Consider the following 23260-nt stretch of genomic DNA (forward strand, 5'->3'; position numbering starts at 1 on the left):
CTTCAAAACTGCAGACCCGCTCTGGATAAAAGGCTAAGGAGTTTTATAGGAAAATACAGGATCTGGGTGGTTTGGATAGGAACCTGGTAGCACTCGAGCCGTATTGGTTAGGTCTTCATCGTGGTCTCATGACTAGCGCTGGCAATGGCCATCTGAGTCTCATTACTAGACATACATTGAGGTAAGCGAGAGGTCAACATTGATGCGGAGTTCCTGGAACAAATGATTCTACCAAAACAAAAAAACAAAAACAAAAACAAAACAAAAAGAGGGTAGGCAGAAGCTTTAAGAATGAGGAAGAGAGGGAAAATATTGTTCAAAGTCAAGCCTTGCTGAAGCATGAATGTATCCATCTTAATTTCTATCCATCGTTACATTTCTATAATGGTTTCAATCACGATAATTGAGTATAGGCAGGGGGAGTGCACAGCATGAGAATAATTTTTTCTATAATATAGTAATACTAAATACTAAATACAATACTGAATACTAAGATGCAGTCCGTTAATGAACACTAGTGGGTAAGGCTCCCTGGATTTACATTTTTAACTGGGAAAAAAAAAATTAGGTTTTGGTTCTTTTGTTAGGGCATCGCCAACAGAACCGGGCACTACTTTGTGGTCCATTTCATCCTCGACACACTGCGCGAAGAAGGCATTATTTCTTCCCTTTCGTAGAGCTCGAAGAAGTGAAGCAGTTTGCACAACGTTCCGCAGTGAACGGGCCACCCAGGTACTCTTCCCTATCTCACCAAGCAGCGCCTTTCTCCTAAGGCGGGGCTAGTGCGCAAACGTCGGACGTACGGACTCAAAGCTCCTCTCGCCACAAATACCTGTAACTTCCGGGAGATTGCTCAAGAACCTCCCGGCGCTTGCGCCGCGCCGCCCCGTGATGTCACCACTCCGTCCCGCCCCTGCTGGAACGCGGAGCTGCCGAGCGGGCTGTCGGCCATTTTGTGAAGCGGCGAGAGAGGTGGTGGCTGCTGTGGGCTCCGGGAAGCCGTTCGGGCTGGGGCTGTCGGCCGCGGGGCGGAGGCACTCGCGCGGGGGGTAACTCGGGTCTGGGTTCGGGTGCCGCGCAGCTCTCCCCGGTAAGACTCCCGCAGCCCGGAACGGGCGGGGCTGTGCGGGGCTCGAGCCGCCCCTTGGTGGCCCGGGGCGGGGCCTTCGGAGGCCTCCGAGCCCGCCGCAGCGAGCGCCCCACACAAAAGGGTCGCGGCATGGCTGCGGGGGGCTTGGGGCGCCGTGTGCGCCTTTGAAGCCTGAGAGGATGCAGGAAGGACGCAAGAGAGGATAAGCCTGCATACCGAAGTGGGGACGAGGCCATAGTGAGGACGCCCCCGTGGTCTGAGGGAGGAGGCCACAGCTGGGTGGCCCAGCGGCCTGCGAACTAACGGGGATTGCAGTGAAAACACACCTACATCCCGAATTAGCCAGATTTTCTGCGCCTCCCAAAAGAGACAGAGATTGTAACTCCATCTCTGTGTCCCGAACTGAGGAGATAAACGTAGTGAGGACACTCCCTTCTTCCGAAGTGGAAAGGAGGCCCCGGTGGCCTAACAGGAAAAGGGGACTACAGTCAGGACACATGTATGGAGAGGAAGCTGTAGTCGTTACACTCCTCTGAGTCTAGGAAGGAAGTCAAAACTGGTCGCCTTCGTGGCCTGAAGGTGGAGGGGGTTGCAGGGAAATGCTTCCCAGGCTCAGCGCTGGGCGGGGCTTACCCTCGAGGGTGTCGGCAATTTGAGAAGCCGGCCTCTGTAGCGAGAAAAGTGGGGGTGAGTACGCCTCCCAGGCCTCTGAGAATTGTAGTGAGGTACCAGATCTTTGGTCCCCAAATAGGGAAGGGGCTGCAGTGAGGACCACCTTTACATATCCCCTGGGAGAGAGCCTCCCGCCCTGAAAGAGGAGGAGGTGCAATAGAATGGAGGTTGGGTGCTTTTGATGAGTGAGTTGAGTTTGTCTAGCGGAAGCTGGAGGTGCTAGTTGGCAGCCACGTGAAATAGGTGGGAGGGGCTTTGAGGATCTACAGGTTAGTGTTGGGGTTGGATTCCAGTGCAGGAGGCTTAGCTGCCAGATTGCAAATGCATGGACTTTATGTGTGCCTGTAATGTGTGCTTTATAGTGAAAAATCTAAGCGGCTACGGTGAAGGTTACTTTGGGTTATTCAGCACAAAACATGCTGGGAGTTTTGTATACTGTGTTGCAGGCTCCGTAGGAGAGGTTTCTGGACCCTAGAACCGTCCTAAAACCCTGGATTTCCAGAGGTGACCTAATGTAAATTGTGGTAGTTGTTCGGAACCATTCTGTATTATTCAAGAATAGTGTAATTCCGCTCAATATAACCCGAGAGAAAAAGTAATTGCAACCGAAGGACTGTTGAAGGAGAGACTTATGACTGGAGTATTTCTCTTACAGCTTCTTGATTGAATGGTTTAAAATGGTGTGATTTTTGTAAAATGCAGTGTTAGTAACATGTATTGCCTTGGACTTTGTAATCTAGTTTCTATTGTTAATGTATTTCAGAGCGTTTGCAGTTGAAAAGTGTCCTACAAGTCTGCACATACAGGCTTATTGTTTCGTGTTTGTTTGTTTAATTACAGAAATATACAAGACTGGGTTGTACTTGTTTTTGAAATTTGGTGGTTTTGAACGAAAGGAGGATTTCTGGACTTTGTGGGAAGTAATTGTGTTCAGGCATCTTCCAAGATTATAAAAAGTTGAAAGAACTGTTACAGGTGGTTAATAATAATTTTATGGTAATTTTTTAAGAAAATGAAATGTTTGCCCTGTTTGTATAAAGGTTGAGGGATGTGCTCAGTATTATTACTGGAAATTTTTTTTAACGTAACAGGGAATGCATTTATATTATCTTTATATGCTCAATTAAGTATTTTATGGATTGTAATGCATCATTTGTATTTTTCTTATGATATCTGTTAGGTGAAAAATGTGAAGGTTGAGAAACCATTGTGGTGATTACTTGGGACATATTGTTATGTGCTAATATCAGTATACTTCTGGCTTCTTTCACTTTCTTGTGACATGCCATATGTTTCAGTGGTTGCATATTGAGAGTTTGGGGGTTATTGATACAATTTTTAGATGTGAAACTTGATTTTGTCAGCCAGTGTGTTCCTGGAATTTGGTGACCATGTTCATACTGTTTTTATTCCATTTTGTAGAGAGCCACTTCATCTTTCAGCTTGAATGAATGTTTCCCTCCGTAGATGTTGTAGAAAGAACTTCTAAGAGTCAGTAATGGTTGCACAAAAGATGCTTTTTAGATATCTATCCCTAAAATCTAGAGACTGTCGTCCATTTCTGTATCTTCTGCCCCGGCCACAAGTGCTTAATAAATGTTCGTGATATAAATGAATGTTAAATATTTTAGGTCAGCTAAACAGAAAAATAACTTCACCTAATTGATAGTTTAACACACTTTACTACCATCGCTCATATACCTTCTGGTTTGCAAAGAGTTTATTAAATTTCAAGCCACCTTTCAAGTCTTAAGACCGATAGGGAGGGTTTACATGGTTGGCTAGGTTAGAAGTAATATTGTTGCTTTTAAGTTTAAATCAAGTAAGATGATGGACATATTTATTGGCATGGGGGGGGGACTGAAAAATAATATAGTCGTTTTGGCAGGAGGAATATATCTCTTATTTAGAAATGTCTTTTGGTTTGCTGCTTTTGATAACTGACTGCAGGCTAATGGGAAAGTTGAGTAACGAGCTATCTAAAGGATTCATGTCCCTCAGTGTCAGAAGAATTGTTTCGTTAAGAATGATTCCAGAATCTGAAGTGTGATCCATTTGGGGTTGGGAACACAATCAAGTGGATGAAGCTGTTGGGTTTGTTTTTTTTTTTTGTTTTTTTTTTTCTGTAATGCCTACCATACTGTGATTATTCGGCTTATGGCATTGTACCCATTATGATTGGTTCTCTGTTGCTCATGTCTGAGGTGACATTTGAGGGGTGCTGCTTTTTGTATTTTTTGAATCTAAAGAACTTTGGCTCTTCTGGATCTGATTACTGAACAAAGTTAAAATTCACTTTTTGATGTTTATCACCAGATGAAGAGTGGAAATGGTTAAGTTCTGGTTTGTACCTTGACTTCCTGATAAAGAGGATTGTTGTCATTTTATTCTGAAATCTCAAATGGTTGAAATGGCTAGTAAATAAGAAAATATGTCGTGTCATAATATGCTAAATGTTCATAGCAAGTATTTGTAATTTGTTCATGTTTCTGGTATTTGTAAAGCTGAAGTAAAGCCACTATGTTAGGATTAATTCCTAACATAAAGCAGAAAAATATACTAGAGCAATCTTCTTGTTTTAGATCTTCTGATACAAGTGAATTTAATGGCACTTTGGGCCCATTTTCTCCTTCCTATCTTTATGCTTTATGAATAGGTTAAAAAAATATGTGCTTTAGATGTTTTGTTTCATAGAATTGTTTTCAGTCTTACCCTTCTAAAATTCATGAAAGCTTAAGCTGGTTGGAGTGGATTTTTCATGTTGGGATCCTTCATTCCATTGCTAGCTGATAATTTAGAACCCAGGGATGAGTAGGTTCTTGGAAAACAGTGGTGCCTCTTAAATTGTTGTGCTCTTTACAAAGTGAGGTGTTGAAAACAAAAGCACTCAGTTCTCAGTTTTGATTTACTTTGTCCATTTGAAGGAAGAGGTGGAACACCAAGAGTTGTGAGCTTCTAGCTTCTAGCCTGAACTTTTCTGCATACGTTTCCTTGGTATGGATTGATATGGATATGGGCCTTCCCCTTTGCTTAAATAGAAAAGATTCACAAATTTATGCCTAGATTGATTTTGTATTTTATTTTATTATTTATTTTTAAATGTTTATTTATTTTGAGAGAGAGAGCTCAAGCAAGGGAGGGGCAGAGAGAGGGGGGTACAGAGGATCCAAACGGGGCTCAAACCCACAAGCCTTGAAACCCACAAGCCATGAGATCGTGACCTGAGCTGGAGTTGGATGCTTAATCAGCTGAGCCACCCAGGCGCCCCCCTGATTTTGGAATTTAAATTGAACAATGTAAAATTTGAACGAGGCATCTGCCAAATTCACCTGGGCCTTTCAACTTTTTCTTGTGGAATGAGACATTTCCTTGTTATAGTAATTTCTGGCAACCCTTTAGAAATTTTTTGAATGTAGGCCTGGTGTGTTCCTTTGGGCTTAACTGGCTGACTCTGATCTTGTTCCTCTCCAGATGGACATATGGAACCTTGTTGGGTCTGGAAGGGAAGAAGCTGGGGAACCTGTTTCCCTTATTATCTTCAGGGCACATGTCCTGGCCCCATACCAGACATTTTGAATTGGAATCTCCAGTAGGAGATCATCTGTTAATCACAAATGCTTAACTAGAAAATTACTCTGGTTCTGTTGGTCATAGAGTCCAACTAGTACATTTAGAAAATAATATTGCAGAAATTCTTGCTCTTCTCATTGAGCACAGCCTTTACCTAAAGCAGGCTTTTTTCTATTTCATGCTTCCCTTTGTGACCTGTTAGATAAACTTTTAGGTGTGGCTTTTAAATAAAGAGTTTTAAAACTCTTTAAACATAATTAGAACTGATTTGTACAACATATAAAAGAATGGTACAGTGCTCTGGGCTTTTGAAAGCATTGTTAATGACATTTGCATAGCTTTTGTGGCAAAAAAAAAATCTCATTCTTAAGTAATTTGAGTAATTGTTTACAAGATGTTTAGCTCGTCCTTTAGAAAAAGTTTAGAGTAACACTAAAAGTTTTTAAAGTTTTACTTTTTGGTGATGAATATTAAGCACTGGTGGTATCTTGAAAGATAGTTAAAAATGTGCATCATTCTAAGTAGTGTTCTATTGGTAATCTTAATACTTAACAGTGACAATTTTTTTCTCTGTTTCTCTAAATTAAAAAATGATCTTTTGAAAGTAATTGATCATTTGGTCTTCTGTGTTGCTTGTGAATTGTTTATAACTTCATGGTTTGGGAGAAATTCCAGTAAGACATGAGTGACTCGTTTTTACTTTGGGAGGTATTCTTAATATGCCAGACATTTTTAGTTTAGTTTTTTTGTTTGTTTTTTGTTTTTATGAGTTTCTTGGAACAGTTTTGGTGTTAGAAGGAAAAAGCACTTTTAAGATTTTGAACCCCACTGGTTTTAAATAGGAATTAGTCCTTAGAGCCTGAACTTTCTCTTCATTTATATTTCTTGGTTCTTGATGCTATTTTGGTGCAAAGGAAAATATTTTGAAAGTAATTCCAAGAATTTCTATAAGTACACTTGAATTGATGACTGTCATTTGTCTTGGAACTGTTATTGTGCAAACTTGTGCTTCTTCATCAAACATTTGGTGGGACCTAAGGAAATAGGTCGTAGTTGGACTTGTGTTGATGGAATTTTCTGGACTGGTTTAATCATCAAGTAATAAAAGTAATTATCAACTGTGAATCTGAGCTTTATGATTGTTTTCGTTTTTAATTGATTCATTCTTGGACTAATTTATGGCACATTCTTAATGTATGTAAATATATTATGTTTTGAGAGATACTCAAATTTGAAAGCAATACCAAGTAAGAAGCATGTGTGGGATTTTGGTACATGTGTTTCTTTCTTTCTTCTTTTTTTTTTTTTATATGCATTCTAATGAAGTACTCTGGTGGTTTCAGACTCGCCTTCATAATGTACAGTTCAGTGTGGCCTGTGCGTGTTGTTTTGTGTTTCCTGCATTGATTTTTGCCTCCATTTATTCTCTATTGCAGTCTAAAAGTTGGTTTTAATTGGTTGCCCACAGGATTGACTTGGCCTCTACTTCTTGTTAAGAAAATACATCTCTTGTTTTATCAGGTAAGAGATTTTGAATAGAGGGTTTGTTTTTATACAAATTAAAATGAGATAGCTTATTTAGTAACATGAAAATTTGTGTAGCAGCTGAATTGTGGGGGATTTTCTTTTGCTTTTTTTTAACAGTCTTATCTGAGGGATGGGGGTGGGGTGGACTGGGTGCTTTGAACAGTTGTTGCTTTCTTTGGGGGTCAGTCTTATTTAGATGCATTTCTCCTGCTGAATTCCTGATTATTAGGCAGTAAGTAGCTGTTTTTTTCCCTCATTGTAGCATTCTAGACTAATTACAAATATAGGTGCTTGTTATTGGTATGGCTTTTTAATATTCCTTTGAGGTATAGGTATAGATAATGGGTCATATGTTTTAGAATACATATTTTGACTTTAGATGGAACTTTAGTGATTGGAATCTAACCCTCTTGTTAAATAACAAAGGTAGGCTCAAGGTAGTTGAAATGACTTACCTGTCAAACAGGCGCTTAGTAGCAGAATAGCAGATCTTCATATTTTTTTGGAACCTGGAAACTGTTTTTCACTTTAGATGGCTTTATGAGTAAGTCTTATGCTCTACTTTGGTTTAATCCTCAACCCTTTTTCTAGCTGGTAATCTGGGCAGATTTTCAGTGTCATGTTTTCGTATGTACTTTGCGCAGACTTTCACTACATCCCTTCTCTTAGTAGCAGATGGCTTTTGAAGAGTTGCTGTGTGTGTCACTTTAGCCCTGTGTTTAATTTTTCTGTTCTTGGGACCATATCAAATTCCCATTTTACTGTCCCAGTGTAAACTAACATCTCTCTCTCTCAAGTCTTTTTGGGTGCCTAGACTACTTATCCATGATGTTTCCCCCATATAGTGATTAAATGATAAAGCTTTTTTTAAAGTTGAACGGGAATACTGTCTTAATTTTGCATATAGCTAATATGCTAGAGATAGTAAGGAATGAGAATTTAATGACTTGGAGTTGTCTTGATGAGCTTTCATATAGATTGCGAAGTAGTAAATAAGAGAAAAGAGTTTGTTGGTGTGATTAATTTTTTTAGTATTAATTTTTCTTGCTGACTCTTGCAAACAAAAAACAAAAGGCTTCCCTCCTCACCCAGATTTCTAGTGTTTTATAATGGTCTCATAAGAGCATTTTCTGTTTGCCAGTCCATCTTTCTGGATTAAATTTGAAAGTAGCTTTTATTTTTGTGTATGTGTGTGAGAAAACTGTCAAAGCCAAACAGTATATTTCTGTTTTGTGTACAGCAGTCATAATGGTTGAAATATAATTACAGATTTTATTTCATCAAATTGATATTCACATAATATTTGACATGAAAAACTCTTTTCATGAGGTTTACAGGATTCTTAGAGCTTGCAGCAGGAAACTTTGGTCTTTTAATGTTCCTGTTTGAAAAGTGTTAAAACCAAACTCAAGTCGGTTTGTTTTTGTTTTGTTTTTAGTTTTTGTTTTTCCCTCTCCTTCCCTCCCTTTAAAAAAACAAAAAAAAAAACCAAACTCAAGTCATTTATAATTTTCCTGAGGTCACAGAGCTAGTTATATATGTATATGTTTTTTAAAGTTATTTATTTTGAGAGAGAGTCGGGGAGGACCAGAGAGAGAGAATCCTAAACAGGCGCCATGTTGTCAGCGCGAAGACTGATCATGGGGCTCAAATTTACAAACTGTGAGATCATGACCTGAGTAAAAGTCAGACCCTTAACCAACTGACAGAGCCACCCAGGTGCCTCTAATAGGTTTATATTTAAAAGTTGATATTTAAGATGGATTGGAAAATACCCTATGTTATTGACCACATAAATTTCAAATTAATATTTTTTTCTAGTCCGAAGAATTTGTTTTGTATCAGTTTACAAAGGGCTGCCCTTGCATTTACACTTGAAAGCCGTAAGAACTGAAATAGTGAAATTTTACTTAAATCTGGGAGAAACTTTTCTTTTCGACTAGTTAAACATGAGACATCTAAGGAGATCAGTGAGCTCCCAGAAATTCCACAGTAATTACATTGGGTAGGAGACTATAACAATCACTGAATAAAGTTTATATACCCTAGTTCTTTTTAAAACAAAAAAATACCCTTTTTTTTTTTTTTTTAAATTATCAGCCTTCTGTGAGAAAAATGAATGTGTGTGTGTGTGTATTGGTAGGTTTGGGAATGAGTCATTGGATCTGAGTTTTAATTAAAATAGCTTTGGTGAATGGCACTGTAACTAGGTTCTATTTTTTGGAGTGACGACTATGGATAACTAAGATTTTGGCTATTTTATTCAGTAGTTCTTTGGATTCTTAGTATGTATTAACCTTGTTTGTAGTAACTAATTCCATATGTAGTTTTCTTTAATAAATAGAGCTGTAATGCAGATTGAAGAGTTTTAGGATGAAATATGGAATCAGTTCTCATTTGAGACTTGAATCTACTTTAGTGTTAATTATTTGTAATTCATTAGTATTCCAGTTTTCTGTTTCTCTTTTGCATTTTGAGATTGAGTCATATAAAATGACACTGATAATTCTACAAAGTTGTCAAGTTTATAAAGGAAAATGCTAAGTCACTTTTAAATATTAACTTTGATACATCCTTTGCATGCTTTCCCCCTGCAGACTGTTAAACTTTGTGTCCTGATCTGACTTATGCATTTCTTTTAAATCTTACTGAATAATTAGTGGTCTGAGTGATATAATTGGTGATTTTACTTTCATTATGGTGGTTTTTTTTCCTGAAACTTTTGAGTCATAGGACTGAACTTCTAACTGTTTACAGAATTAATGTCTTTTGGAAGTTGAAATTGTCTAGGTTTTACATTGTAAACGGCACATAATATTCAGTTTTTAGAATATTCAAATTAAAAAAAAAACAAACCCTACATTGCTTGAGATAGTTTGAGGGCCTAATAAGGTAGCTGGTCATTCTTGTAGCTAAAAACTTGGTGTGATGAACAGGAGTCTGACCTGGCCGTTGCCTTTTCTCATCTGCAGGTGTGTGTGGTTTCAGCGCAGCATGGCTGTGGTCATCCGTTTGCAAGGTCTCCCAATTGTGGCGGGGACCATGGACATTCGCCACTTCTTCTCTGGATTGACCATCCCTGATGGGGGCGTGCATATTGTAGGGGGTGAACTGGGTGAGGCTTTCATCGTTTTTGCCACTGATGAAGATGCAAGGCTTGGTATGATGCGCACAGGTGGTACAATTAAAGGGTCAAAAGTAACACTTTTGTTGAGTAGTAAAACGGAAATGCAGAATATGATTGAACTGAGTCGTAGGCGTTTTGAAACTGCCAACTTAGATATACCACCAGCAAATGCTAGTAGATCAGGACCGCCACCTAGCTCAGGAATGGGTGGCAGGGTAAACTTGCCTACAACAGTACCTAACTTTAATAATCCTTCACCCAGTGTAGTTACTGCCGCTACATCGGTTCATGAAAGCAACAAAAACATACAGACATTTTCCACAGCCAGCATAGGAACGGCTCCTCCAAATATGGGGGCTTCTTTTGGGAGCCCAACGTTTAGCTCAACCATTCCAAGCACAGCGTCTCCAATGAACACAGTCCCACCACCACCAATTCCTCCAATCCCAGCGATGCCATCTTTGCCACCAATGCCGTCCATTCCCCCAATACCAGTTCCTCCTCCGGTACCTACATTGCCTCCTGTGCCTCCTGTGCCCCCAATACCCCCAGTCCCTTCTGTGCCACCCATGACCCCACTGCCACCCATGTCAGGCATGCCACCCTTGAACCCGCCACCTGTGGCCCCTCTACCTGCTGGAATGAATGGCTCTGGAGCACCTATGAATCTGAACAATAACCTGAACCCTGTGTTTCTGGGTCCATTGAATCCTGTTAACCCTATCCAGATGAACTCTCAAAGCAGTGTGAAACCACTTCCCATCAACCCCGATGATCTGTATGTCAGTGTACATGGTATGCCCTTTTCTGCAATGGAAAATGATGTCAGAGATTTTTTCCATGGGCTCCGTGTTGATGCAGTGCATTTGTTGAAAGATCATGTAGGTCGAAATAATGGGAACGGATTGGTTAAATTTCTCTCCCCTCAAGATACATTTGAAGCTTTGAAAAGAAACAGAATGCTGATGATTCAACGCTATGTGGAAGTTAGTCCTGCCACAGAGAGACAGTGGGTAGCTGCTGGAGGCCATATCACTTTTAAGCAAAGTATAGGACCTTCTGGACAAACCCATCCCCCACCTCAGACACTTCCCAGGTCAAAATCGCCCAGTGGGCAGAAAAGGTCGAGGTCAAGATCACCACATGAGGCTGGTTTTTGTGTTTACTTGAAAGGGCTACCATTTGAAGCAGAAAACAAACATGTCATTGATTTTTTTAAAAAGTTGGATATTGTGGAAGATAGTATTTATATCGCTTATGGACCCAATGGGAAAGCAACTGGTGAAGGCTTCGTAGAATTCAGAAATGAGGCTGACTATAAGGCTGCTCTGTGTCGTCATAAACAATACATGGGCAATCGCTTTATTCAAGTTCATCCAATTACTAAGAAAGGTATGCTAGAAAAGATAGATATGATTCGTAAAAGACTGCAGAACTTCAGCTATGACCAGAGGGAAATGATGTTAAATCCGGAGGGGGATGTCAGCTCTGCCAAAGTCTGTGCTCACATAACAAATATTCCATTCAGCATTACCAAGATGGATGTTCTTCAGTTCCTAGAAGGAATCCCAGTGGATGAAAATGCTGTACATGTTCTTGTTGATAACAATGGGCAAGGTCTAGGACAGGCATTGGTTCAGTTTAAAAATGAAGATGATGCACGTAAGTCTGAACGCTTACACCGTAAAAAACTTAACGGGAGAGAAGCTTTTGTTCATGTAGTTACTCTAGAAGATATGAGAGAAATTGAGAAAAATCCCCCTGCCCAAGGAAAAAAAGGGTTAAAGATACCTGTGCCAGGTAATCCTGCAGTTCCAGGAGTGCCCAGTGTGGGAATGCCCAATGCGGGAATGCCCAATGCGGGAATGCCCAGTACAGGAATGCCCAGTACGGGAATGCCCGGTGCGGGAATGCCTGGTACAGGAATGCCCGGTGCTGGAATGCCTGGTGCCGGAATGCCCGGTGCCGGAATGCCTGGTGCGGGAATGCCCGGTGGAGGAATGCCTGGTGCAGGAGGTGAAGAACATGCCTTCCTGACTGTAGGATCTAAGGAGGCCAACAATGGGCCTCCATTTAACTTTCCTGGTAATTTTGGCGGGTCGAATGCCTTTGGGCCACCACTCCCTCCTCCAGGATTAGGAGGGGCCTTTGGTGATGCTAGGCCTGGTATGCCTTCAGTTGGAAATAGTGGTTTGCCTGGTCTAGGACTGGATGTTCCAGGTTTTGGAGGTGGACCAAATAATTTAAGTGGGCCAGGATTTGCAGGAGGCCCTCAGAATTTTGGAAATGGCCCTGGTAGTTTAGGTGGCCCCCCAGGTTTTGGAAGTGGCCCTCCTGGTCTTGGAAGTGCACCTGGGCATTTGAGTGGGCCGCCAGCCTTTGGGCCTGGCCCTGGGCCTGGGCCTGGCCCAATTCACATTGGTGGACCCCCTGGCTTTGGATCTAGTTCTGGAAAACCAGGACCAACAGTAATTAAAGTGCAGAATATGCCCTTTACTGTGTCTATTGATGAGATTTTAGATTTCTTTTATGGCTATCAAGTGATCCCAGGCTCAGTGTGTTTAAAATACAATGAAAAAGGTATGCCCACAGGCGAAGCCATGGTGGCCTTTGAATCTCGGGATGAAGCCACAGCCGCTGTCATTGACTTAAATGACAGACCTATAGGCTCAAGGAAAGTAAAACTTGTCTTAGGGTAGCTGTTCACATCAATTCTTTATAGGGTAGATCTTCATAGTGCTGTGATTAATGCATCCAGATTGTTTTCCTAGTATTTCCAGGTTAGAACCTGTGGATTGTTTCAATTGCATATAGATTGGTTTCTATAACATAGAGCATTGGTTGACTGTTTACAGAAGATTCACTACCAGTATAAATATTGCTGTATGTTACAGTAAAGCTATCTGGAGAGAACACAAAAATGATTTTGGCATACCATTAGAGAAACCATTTGTAAAACACAAATGACCATATAAAGCTTATCAAGGAGTCTCTAGATTGGTTTTGTTTTATATCATATGAGATGAAGAAAATAGAAATGTCAATAGAGCTCATTAAGGGTGCTCTTGCCAGCTGCTGAAAAATAGAAGTTGGCTACTCTTGGAATTTGGTTTAAAGCTGGACAGATTTGCTTTGTTATAGGGTCAAAGCTTTGTCTAAAGTCCTCATTTTCTTTTAAAATTGAATAAAATCTCTGTATACAGATTCACTGTATGTACCTTTATTGCTTCTTGAGGGTTCTTGCTGTATAGACAGTCCTGCTTCTGAAGTTGCTGCTTTTTTGTTTGCCTAATTGACTCATTTGTAAATGAGCAGAACTGTTCTTGTTGTTGTTGTTTTAATATAAAATTCCACACTTGGTTTGTGCTATAACCTTGAACTTTGATTTCTAATGTCACACTTAAAACTGTGTGAAATAAGTACTTTTGCCACAAAAATAAAATATGGAGTCCTCTACCTACCAGAGCCTTTTTGGTTTGACCGCCACGTTTTAGTTTAGTCAGTTTAAAAATTGTTCATGTTGTTTGGATGGCATCAAAAACCCGAAACCACTTGTAATAATCATTGCTTAAGATGCTGGATTTGAAGTCCTTTCCATGATGGACTGATATTCTGGCAATTTTGTTCTGTCCCAAATTTGTGTGAAATTTTGGCCTGTAACTAAACAAAGAGGGTCCATTTATAAGAAAGAGCATTATTATATCTAGTTTTGTTTTTTTTTTAACTGAAGTTGAAATTGTTAGCTTTGTTAGCAATAGTGTTATAGAATAAAAGATCCATAAGTGGTTCCATAGATGTGCATTTAATCCTGTTACTTTGGGGGCTTTTTGGTCTAGTTGTTTGATCAGGAGCCTATTTATAAAAATTCTTCATAAGGAGTACAAGTGCAGAGTACAAGTGCAGCTGCCAGAGGGGAGAGAATTGAGACTCTTTGCCCTTTCATACTCTTTTCTTTGGCATTCAGGACACTAAGGCAGGAGGACCACATGGGTTCTGGTTGGTAAGTGTCCTTGTCATGAAAACATTTGCCTTACAACATCCTGCTCACTGATACAAAAGGCTCTACTTATGGTTACTTTCCTTCTTAGTTAAAATGCTCTAAAGATGTGTCACATTATATTATAAACATATGGAATGGGAGATTGGTGAGATATCATGAAAAACAAATTTTGTCTTACTTGGGCCTCTGTCTTGGTTTGAAACATTCCCAACATTTCTTGCAAATCAATGTACTTACAAAGGGGTCAGCCTTTTAAAAGAAGTATTTCCTGTTAAAAAAAAAAAATAGTGCCTTTTTGGTGTTGCAAGTCAGTGGAACACTGAAATACAGAGTCTCGTATAATTTAGAGTTAAGAGTGGTAACAGTTTCATTTGTGTGATAAGATTTGGAGAGACTTTTCATCACTACAATCTTAGAGGATTGACAGTACAGGATTTTTTGTTTAGGGAGAGGATTATTTAGACTTTCAAAGAAGACATGGCTGTGTTGTGGGTCTTTTGACAATTCATGAATGCATATTCGCTTTGACAGATCACTAGATACTGCCTCCTCAACTAAAAAAGCAATATGATGTTTATATATGCTGTTCAATTTAAGTTTTCTATTAAGTAATCATTTCTCATTCCAAAGACCAAGTGCAGAAAACTTCAGCGCTGCTTGGGAGTCTTATTTCAACTGCAGTTTATTTTCCCCATTGGAGAGCTGACTATTTTCATTTTAGAAAAATGGGTTGTTTGAAGATGAAAGCCTTTTATCTTTTTTCCACAGTTTATTTTGGTTATATGTTCGTACAATCTTATTAAATATTTCATATACTTTATTGCAACTACTTTGTTATTTCTACATCTCAGATAAATGCTGAAAAGGAAAACTTGATTTCATTGTTCATCAAATTAAATAAATTAAGAAAATAGTGGTTTGTGTAGAAATTGGAGAGAACTGTGTTTCATATTTGGTTGAGTCACAACAGTGCTTCTCGTTGTGAAATGTAATTAAATGCTTTGCCCTCTGGAACTTGATTTTTGTGTATCTGAGACTTATTAATATAGTGCTAACTGCTAAGCATACTGTTCATCTTGTTCTGGGCATTGGAGTTTGAGTTTTAAAAAATTCTTGAAAATATGCTCTGTGAAATTATTCATACCTCTCTTCCTGCAAATTTTCTTATAACTAGGTTTGGGGTAAAAATGAATTTCTTTCTCATTTGCTTTGTATGGTATGAAGGATTTGTAAAGCTTTGCTTAAAGTTGTGTGCATTTGTAAACACTATCATGATATTTTCAATTTTCTGTGTAAATTTTGTCTGTTTTTGGTGACATGAACGGAAGAGAATCTTTTCCTTTAGGATTAATTCCCTCCCCACCCCCTTGCTGGGGTGTTTTGGTTTTTTTAGTTTAAAGGATTAGAGAAATCTACAAAATGTATTTTATAAATAAGCAATTTTGTAAACTTTTTCTGAACTCGGGTGAAACGTTTAGTTCACAAGCAAAATTTGGAGGTGTATTCTGTGTTTAATACTGTAGTTTGGATGTATAATTATTAGTGGTGTTTTTTTTTTTTTGTTTTTTTTTTTTAACGCAACACTGTTAAGTGAAATGTAGTTCCTAGCTTTGTGCTCCAAGTTGTCAAAGCATCAACCGTGAAAATTGCATTAGGAAACTTTTTATTCACAATTTCAGAGAGTAATGTTCAGTGTAATTAGGTCAGTCTTAACACACTGGATGAAAATCTAGGGCCGTGTATGTACGTAAGCAAACATACCTTGGATAAAATAAGGATCCATGAAAGCCTTAATCAAACTCAAAGTCCTTTTTATTGGATTCTGTCATTGTGTACAGGCGTGGGTCAAGTGTTTAAAAATAAATCCACTCATCAATTTCAAGAACATTTAAAAATGAGTAAAGAAACTGTAAAGTTGCTGCTAGTTAAATCTTCTGTAAGAATTCCTGGCAGTGATCACTTTTAAAACTTTCCCACTCTTGCAAAATTACCACATTTAAGTAGTTTTACCGGCAGTTCTACAGTAGTCCAAGCTTTAGAAACCAAACACAATAAAACGATTCATTGCCAGTATGGCCACAACATTGCCAGCAAATACTGCCTTGGCATCATTCAGCAGAGGTTTTTGTTTATAAAGATGAAGTCTTGAATACTGTTCAATAAACTTGTCACAAAATAAAAGAGGCTGATGCTTTTAATGCTTTACACAAGAGTACTCTATTGAGCTATACCATCAGGGTTTTTTGTTTATTTGTTTTGTTTTGTTTTTAACTCCTACAAATACTTTGTGCCTTTGGAAAGATGGATTTGGTGATCTTGGAGGTAACCATTGTTGCTTATCCTTGTCTGCTAATGCTGAAGTGTGGAAAGAAGATACCTGGAACGGCAGGGAGGAAACTTGATTCTAGGTCAAATCTGTGGTATCCACCTTTTCAGACTTTTATCTTGTGTGCTTTGCTAGCAAGCCACTTCGTTATGTGGACTCAGAAAGTATGAGAAACCAGATCTTTTTACAGAGGGAGTCTTAAAGGGGGCTGTGAATTGTCTTTTTAAAAAACTGATTAAGAAATGGAAAAAGAAATCTTCAGAATGCATTGTCAGTTGCACATACTTCTAAAGCTTTTTCTTTTTTGTTTACTTATTCTTGTATGAGTATGTGAGGTGTTTTGAGGTGTGGGAGAGGAATCAAAAATACTGCTGCTTTCTGACATTGATGCTCTGGTTTTGTCCCTTCCACATTTGTTCAACTGCTAAAAAAAATTAGCAAATGAAAAGTTTCCATAAACTCCAGAGGCCTTAAAAAAATCTGGATTGGAGGTGCAGATAAACTAGTGGGCTATTTCTTTTAACCAAAGCTCTTGAATAATATAACTTTTACCTTTATCACGAAAGTTTTTAGTCTGTTTTGAGTTTCAATACTGAAGTTGTTTTAGAGGGGTTTAGACTTAAACATACTTAATTCCAGGTGGTTGCTGAACTGTTCTAAAATTATGACGGTTTGACTAAGCATTTGAAAAATCACAGGGTGAAATCAGCTGCCTACAGATACCCAGAATGGCCCTTACCATCTTAAAGGGATAGACCGTATGCTAATAATACATTTCGTTTTCTTGTTCAGGAGAGAGCCCTCACTTTGACTCATTGTTGTCTGCTTTCCAGTGTTTTACAGCAAGAAGTGGTTTATCAGTTTGTGCATCGCCACCATTCTCCTTACCCCCCAAAAGTAGAGCTTTTATGGGATATGAGAATCCGAATCTAAGAATATGCTTTTTAATTAAAAAATTGTTTGGTGTCAGTTTTGTCTTTTTAGTATAAAATCTGATAGATTGCATTGACTTATCTAAAATGTTCTGGAAAGAGTATACTCTGGTGGTGGCACAATTCTTTGATGCTATAGTGACTTTTCTGGAAAACCCCTTCTGTTTGTACCTGTTCATGTAAATGTTAATTCTTTACTGTGCTTCCTGGATTTATTCTTGTTGCCTTGAGCTACTTTATGCCAGATGATCTCAGAAGCTTCTTAGAATATGGCTCCTTTTCTGGATCAGCATAACTAACAATGAGCAACTAAGGTGGCACTGCTTTTCTACATATTGCTCTACTACTGAAGAGTACAGAAGGGGCAAAAAAAATAAAGCCACTTGATGAAAGCATTCTAGCCCCAGGGGCAGAAATCTGGTGGCAGGAAATAGTGCTGAGGCAAATCTCATTAGCTGTTATCTTTGAATTCTTTTAAGAGGCCCAGGAACCTTTCCCTAGTGAAAATGTTGATAGTTAAATCATAGATACTAAGAAAAGTTGTAGAGAAGTGGCTAAATGACACAACAGACATTGGAATTGGCATCCCAGCTGAACCAGACATCTGGATTCTGATTTTAGTAACTTAATATTTCAAGTCATTTTTCCCAGTCAGCCAAAGGCTGTTTCATGTTGAGAGAAGGAGGAGGTGACTATTTGGGGAAAATAGAGGTATGACCAGCAGTGGAACATAATTCAATATGGACAGAGTCAGATGTTGAAGAATTGTAACAGTCCCAGGAGTAAGTTGTGCTATATTCAAACAGGCTGCCCTTAGTGTTTGATTCTCTCTACATTCTGATACTGCCTGTTTCCCGCCTTTTACCTGCTTACAATACTAAATCTGCTGGTAACCAGGGCCATGAGTTTCTCACTGCTATCTCTGTAGTCTAGACTCTTAATGGTGGGGGGCTGGGGGGGGGGGAGATGTGACCTCACTCACCATTCTTCATAAATAAGATTTGTCATTTAAGCATTTGTGCTACATACCAAATGTAACAACCACATTGTGCTACCATAAGTCACCTGTTAGTCCTTGCAGAGTGGGGAAGGTTTAAGGGTAAAGAAATTCAGCTACTTTATTAAGGGATCTTAAATCATACTAACTGGTGCTGTTGCTGATTTCATTTTCCTTTTGTTCCACTTGGAAGTGAGTTAATGCCATCCTCCACTACACTCCCCCACATACAGTGTTGCTGTACAGAGATGGTCATGTCCTTTATACAGAACTCGCTTTCTGTGGTGTGGGCCTATGGGACCATCAGGGTCCCTCTGCTATAAATCTGGCTAAAGTGGAAAGACTAATGCAGCTCTTTCTGAAGTAGATGCTTCCAGTTACCTTGCTTTGATGATCATTGAATTGACAGGTTGGAATTGGAAATGTCTTTTGCCTCTAAGCTTTTAAGACCGTTTCACATGGATAATCAGCTTAGCCCTAGCAGTAACCCATGCTAACTAAATTTTTTGAGCAGTGTTATGCGCCCAGTACTTCCATGCTGTGGTAGAAAAGGAAACAAAATAAGATGCCTGTTCTTAAAGACCTAAGGTCTTAAATTATACAAGTAAGTGCTCCATTGTACTTGTGCATGTACAGGGTACACTCATGTCCCACAGGAAATGGATAAAGGGTTTCCTGGCCAGTTGCTAAATGGTCAGACAGAACAAGTGTAATGGAAGCCTTGTGTGTAAGCTGAGGGAAGGCATGATCTCTAACCAAGGTTCTTGGGGACGTAATATTAATTTAGTAAAATGAAATGATTAATTGTGTGCGGGAACACAGTGGCACTACCTAAAATGGTATTTGTTCTGGAGGCTCTTAAAATTGTTCCATAACAGTGTAGCCTGAGTGGTGTGACTGAGCTGAATGGTGAGTAAGGCAGGCAGGTAAGGGTTGGTACTAGGAGTGTCCTTACCTAGCAGAGGGATAGAATCTTTTATCTTTTTAATGACCTTTTGACTAGCTGCTGTATACCACTTCTTATAAACAAATGGCCTAATAAGACATTCATAAATGGTCCAGAATTAAGTGAATTCCTCCATCAATTTAACCAGTTGTATATAGTTGACTATCTGAAATTCATTCTTTTCTAGTTTTACATTGATTTGATATTTTTAGCTTTTCTGAATGAGATGTCCACTACTTTGTTCTTGTTATTCCAGATCAGCACTGTCCAGTAGAGTTTTGTCCAATGGAAGTGTTCTCATCTGCATTCATATGCTGATTATTAGCCACTGTAGTAGCTACTATTTTTTTAAAAAGTTTATTTATTTTGAGAGAGAGGGAGAGTGAATTCCAAGTAGGCTCCACTGACAGTGCAGAGCGAGACATGGGGCTCCATCCCACCAACCATGAGATTATGACCTGAGCTGAAATCAAGAGTTGGACCACTTAACTGACTGAGCCACCCAGGTGCCCCTGTAGTAGCTAGTATTAAATTTAATAAGCCACATGTGGCTAGTGGCTACTGTATCAAACAGCACAGTTCTACGTTCACAGAACAACAGAAAATTTGCTTTTCCATGTCTGATCTTTGGAGATTCCCCATGTTAGGCAACACTGTCCAATAGAAATAAGAGTCACTTACACTATTTAAATTTTTCTAGTAGCCACGAAAAAGGTAAAACAAAACAAAAAAAACAAGTTAATAATACATTTTATTTAACTCAGTATATCCTGAAATGTTACCATTTCAGTATATACTCTAAAAATTATTGAGTTTTTTTACCAAATTTTTAATGTGTATTTTATAGCATATTGTGATTTGAACTAAGCATATTTCAGGTGCTCAATATCCGCTTGTGGGTAGGAGGCCATCCTTTTGGACAGTACAGATTTAGAATATAAGAAAAGTTATCCCCTGTCATTTCTCTTAGCTGTGCTGCCTCTTTCAGCTGTGTGTTTACTTTTGAGTATTTGAATTTTGTTGTGTTCCTCCTAACCTTTCCCCTTCCTCTTATGTTGGCATGTTTTTTTGAGGCAGTTTATTTGCCTCAGTTAACATTTTTATGGGCTACAGTTACCTTTTTCACTGACTAACTAGGTCTTACATTATAAACTTATTAATCCTGCATCAGAATCCAGCAGCAGAAGTAGAATCTTTTCCCTTCTCCCCACCCCACCCCATCCTACACCCCATCTACAGTGGCAAGTGGGCAGATCAGTGTGTGTCTGTAATGTGGTTTCCTTATTGTTCAAGTCCTCTCTTTTATTTCCCAACTTCTCTAACATACAAATTCTGAAGAATAACCCATTTTAAGACCTCCTGTGTATCCCAAGTGGATTTATTCCAGTAAGGGGTGCTTGCATTATGAACAGTAGGTAGGTTTCTTTTTCTAAGGCTCTGGTCTGCTGCTGTTCACTCGGCTTCTTTATACCATACCTCACATTGCACACTGGAAATGCACTCGCTCTTACCAATACCCTTTTCCTGGAGTTGCTCAGGAAGGTGGTCCAGTACTGTTGTCTTCTACACTATGCAGGCAATAGGCAGGAGTCTCGTTAAAAGAAGGTAGATTAAAAGAATGTAGATTCCAGCAGGGCAGGCTGGTGGGCAGAATTGGCGGCCTAGTAGGTGTTCTATGTAAATTTTGGTATAAATCACATTTTCCTGAGTTCTACCTTGCAGAATTTGTGCTTGTTATTTAAAGTTTATTTCTTTGATAAGTCCTATAAACGTGGAGTCTAGCAGTTCCTGTATTCCTGCCCTGACGGACAAATAGAACATGTGGTAGATGCAGAATTATTTTCCATCAGTGTATAAGTCTAGTTGGTACAGGTCATGGGAAGAGACCACATGAGGCTCACTGCTCATGTGGAGTGGCCAGGTGGATTTCAGATTGGACTGGATTGCAAGGTGTGAGCTGTTGCTAAAATGGATGGAAAAGAACACATTTTTAGGCAGTTTGGTTGTGGTTCATTAGTTATCGTGTGTCCCAGGGCTAATCATTTCCTTTCTCTGGTCTTAGTGTTTTAGAAAATTAGATTAAGCTAGATAATCTGATTATACCCAGTTTCAAGCTTCTGTGAGCCTGTGTACCCAGCCTTTCTGTTTCTGGAAGTTTGTAGGTAGTTTGAACCTTAAAACTAAAGAAAGGCCAGTGGAACTCAAAATTTTGGTCTGGTGATGGCTCTGCTGCTTTTTCTGAGTGTGACAGCAGTCTCACACTGCAGCTTGAGAATTTCATTAGGAGAGAAAAGTAGGGAGGGCCTTCATTCCTGCCAGTTAGGTCCTCTGGGGCAGGTGGACCAGCAACATTTTTCTTGGTTGTCCCATGAACCGACAAGTTTGATGATGATGCCACAAAAGGATCCATTTATGAGTACTGAGAATAGGATCAGTTAACACATTATTGGGCACTTACTGTATTAGTGTCAGGCAGGGCATACTTTTCCATCGTTGGCCTCATTTAATCCTCAAAATAACCCTGTAAAGTTGGCACTATTGTTATTATCCCCACCTTACAATTGGGGGAAATCCAGGGGAAAAGAAGCAAAGTGACTTGCTCAGTTTCATTAATAGTAAGGATAAGCAGATAATATTCAATCATAAGCTGTCTGCATGACTCCAGAGACAGAGCTCCTCCTTTAACTAGTGCCTGTCCCTTACTTTTGGGAGATGTGAAGGGCCACTGGCAGCACCCTTCTGTCAGGGGTCTTGAGCTTGCTGGGGAAGGGACTCTGACCTTGCTCCAATACTCTTTATTTTGAAGTAGGCAGTTGGAGGCTTTGTGTAAACACATCAGAGTCCTAGGGCACAGAACTCCCACCAGTACAGTCCTATTTTGCTTGAAGGCTACGTGTTCTTCCTCAGTTTGCTTCTTTTCCCCCTATCAAATTCACTCCTCAAGCTAGGTTCTTTTTGAATAGTTGGACACCAGTTGTATTTGTTCAACTTTTGATAAGTCTTTTGGGGATATTGATGTAGTTTGACTTTAAAACTTTTTTGACTGTCACAGAATATAGTCACAGGAGAAACCCTGTGACTGTTTGTTGTACCATATTTTCCCGCCTTTTCACTTTTTGTGTGACATTCACATTTTAAGCTTTATAGTATTGCCAAATACAGTGGCAACCAGACTTCTAAGTATCATATGGATCTAAACCAAATTATTGCTTAACATTTTAGTTTTAAACACAATTTGAGTAGCCTATGGTCATATGTATTAATAAAGACTGTGTAGTTTTATAGTAAGGATTTTTAAGTAAGGATTTACATATTTTGTTCAGTTTGTGACCTGTGAGGCTGTCTTTGGGGCTGCTAATTTAAATTTGGGAAATCTCTGTGTTATACAGAAGGAGAAGCAGGGGTTAAAGAAAAACTTGTCTACTGTATCCATGTCTCTTGATGAGGCAGAGAAGGAAAGGAACAGTGGTGGTGGGCATAGTTTGTCTTTTTAATCTGAAGGGAAAGGAGTATTCCATCCGTGGTGTTCTGCCCATTGGGAGCCTGTGGAGAATTTCCTGATTGGCTTTCAGGACTTGATCTAGCATCTGAGCTGCTCCAGCATGCCAAGGTAGGCAACAGGAGTGTGAGCATGGCTTTGGTTTGTTGGAGTGATCCTGCCACCCATACATTTTGGTGCTCTATTCTCCTCTTCGAAGCCCGAAAATGGGATTGAAATCTGTTTTTTTTTTTTTTTTTCTTTGTTAGGACTTTGGGAAGGGAAGAGGGCAGTGTAGTTCCTAAACATGAAGGAGTGCTCAACTGGCACTGAATGGATCCAGGTGGATCCAGGAGAACAGATCTGTTCTTGGAATTTTGAAGGGCAGAGTTAGAATCTCCAAGGCAGGGCAGGGGATGCCATAGAAAACAAAGGACAAGTTACTCCCTATTGGCAAAGTGGGATTCCCTATCAACAATAATAAACTGGCTAGCTGCGGGAAGGGAAGCCCTGATTTTTAAGATTTGCCCCATCTCTGTGGCTTAAACCTAAACCTTTACCAAATTCACTTACAAAATTATGTCATATGTACCAC

At 39.4% G+C, this 23260-nt stretch overlaps 1 protein-coding gene across 14 annotated transcripts in view; it reads left to right on the forward strand.

The window, feature by feature from the left end:
• Positions 1 to 864: 864 nt before the first annotated feature.
• LOC109272508 (RNA-binding protein 12) overlaps positions 865 to 23260 on the forward strand; it is a 35032-nt gene continuing 12636 nt past the window's right edge. The window contains exons 1-4 of one of the 14 annotated variants that reach the window (XM_019458648.2): positions 938 to 1090; positions 2603 to 2737; positions 6769 to 6853; positions 9832 to 15005. In XM_019458648.2, the coding sequence (XP_019314193.2) occupies positions 9854 to 12685 (2832 nt within the window). In that variant the 5' untranslated portion in view covers positions 938 to 1090; positions 2603 to 2737; positions 6769 to 6853; positions 9832 to 9853 and the 3' untranslated portion in view covers positions 12686 to 15005. Of the gene's footprint in view, positions 1091 to 1336; positions 1778 to 2602; positions 2738 to 6768; positions 6854 to 9831; positions 15006 to 23260 lie in introns of those variants that run through there. The other 13 variants (XM_019458649.2, XM_019458663.2, XM_019458652.2 and 10 more) reach the window with 13 other exon arrangements.

The sequence above is a fragment of the Panthera pardus genome, unplaced genomic scaffold (genome assembly GCF_024362965.1).
Source record: "Panthera pardus isolate Hobbes unplaced genomic scaffold, ASM2436296v1 HiC_scaffold_25, whole genome shotgun sequence".
NCBI lineage: Eukaryota > Metazoa > Chordata > Mammalia > Carnivora > Felidae > Panthera > Panthera pardus.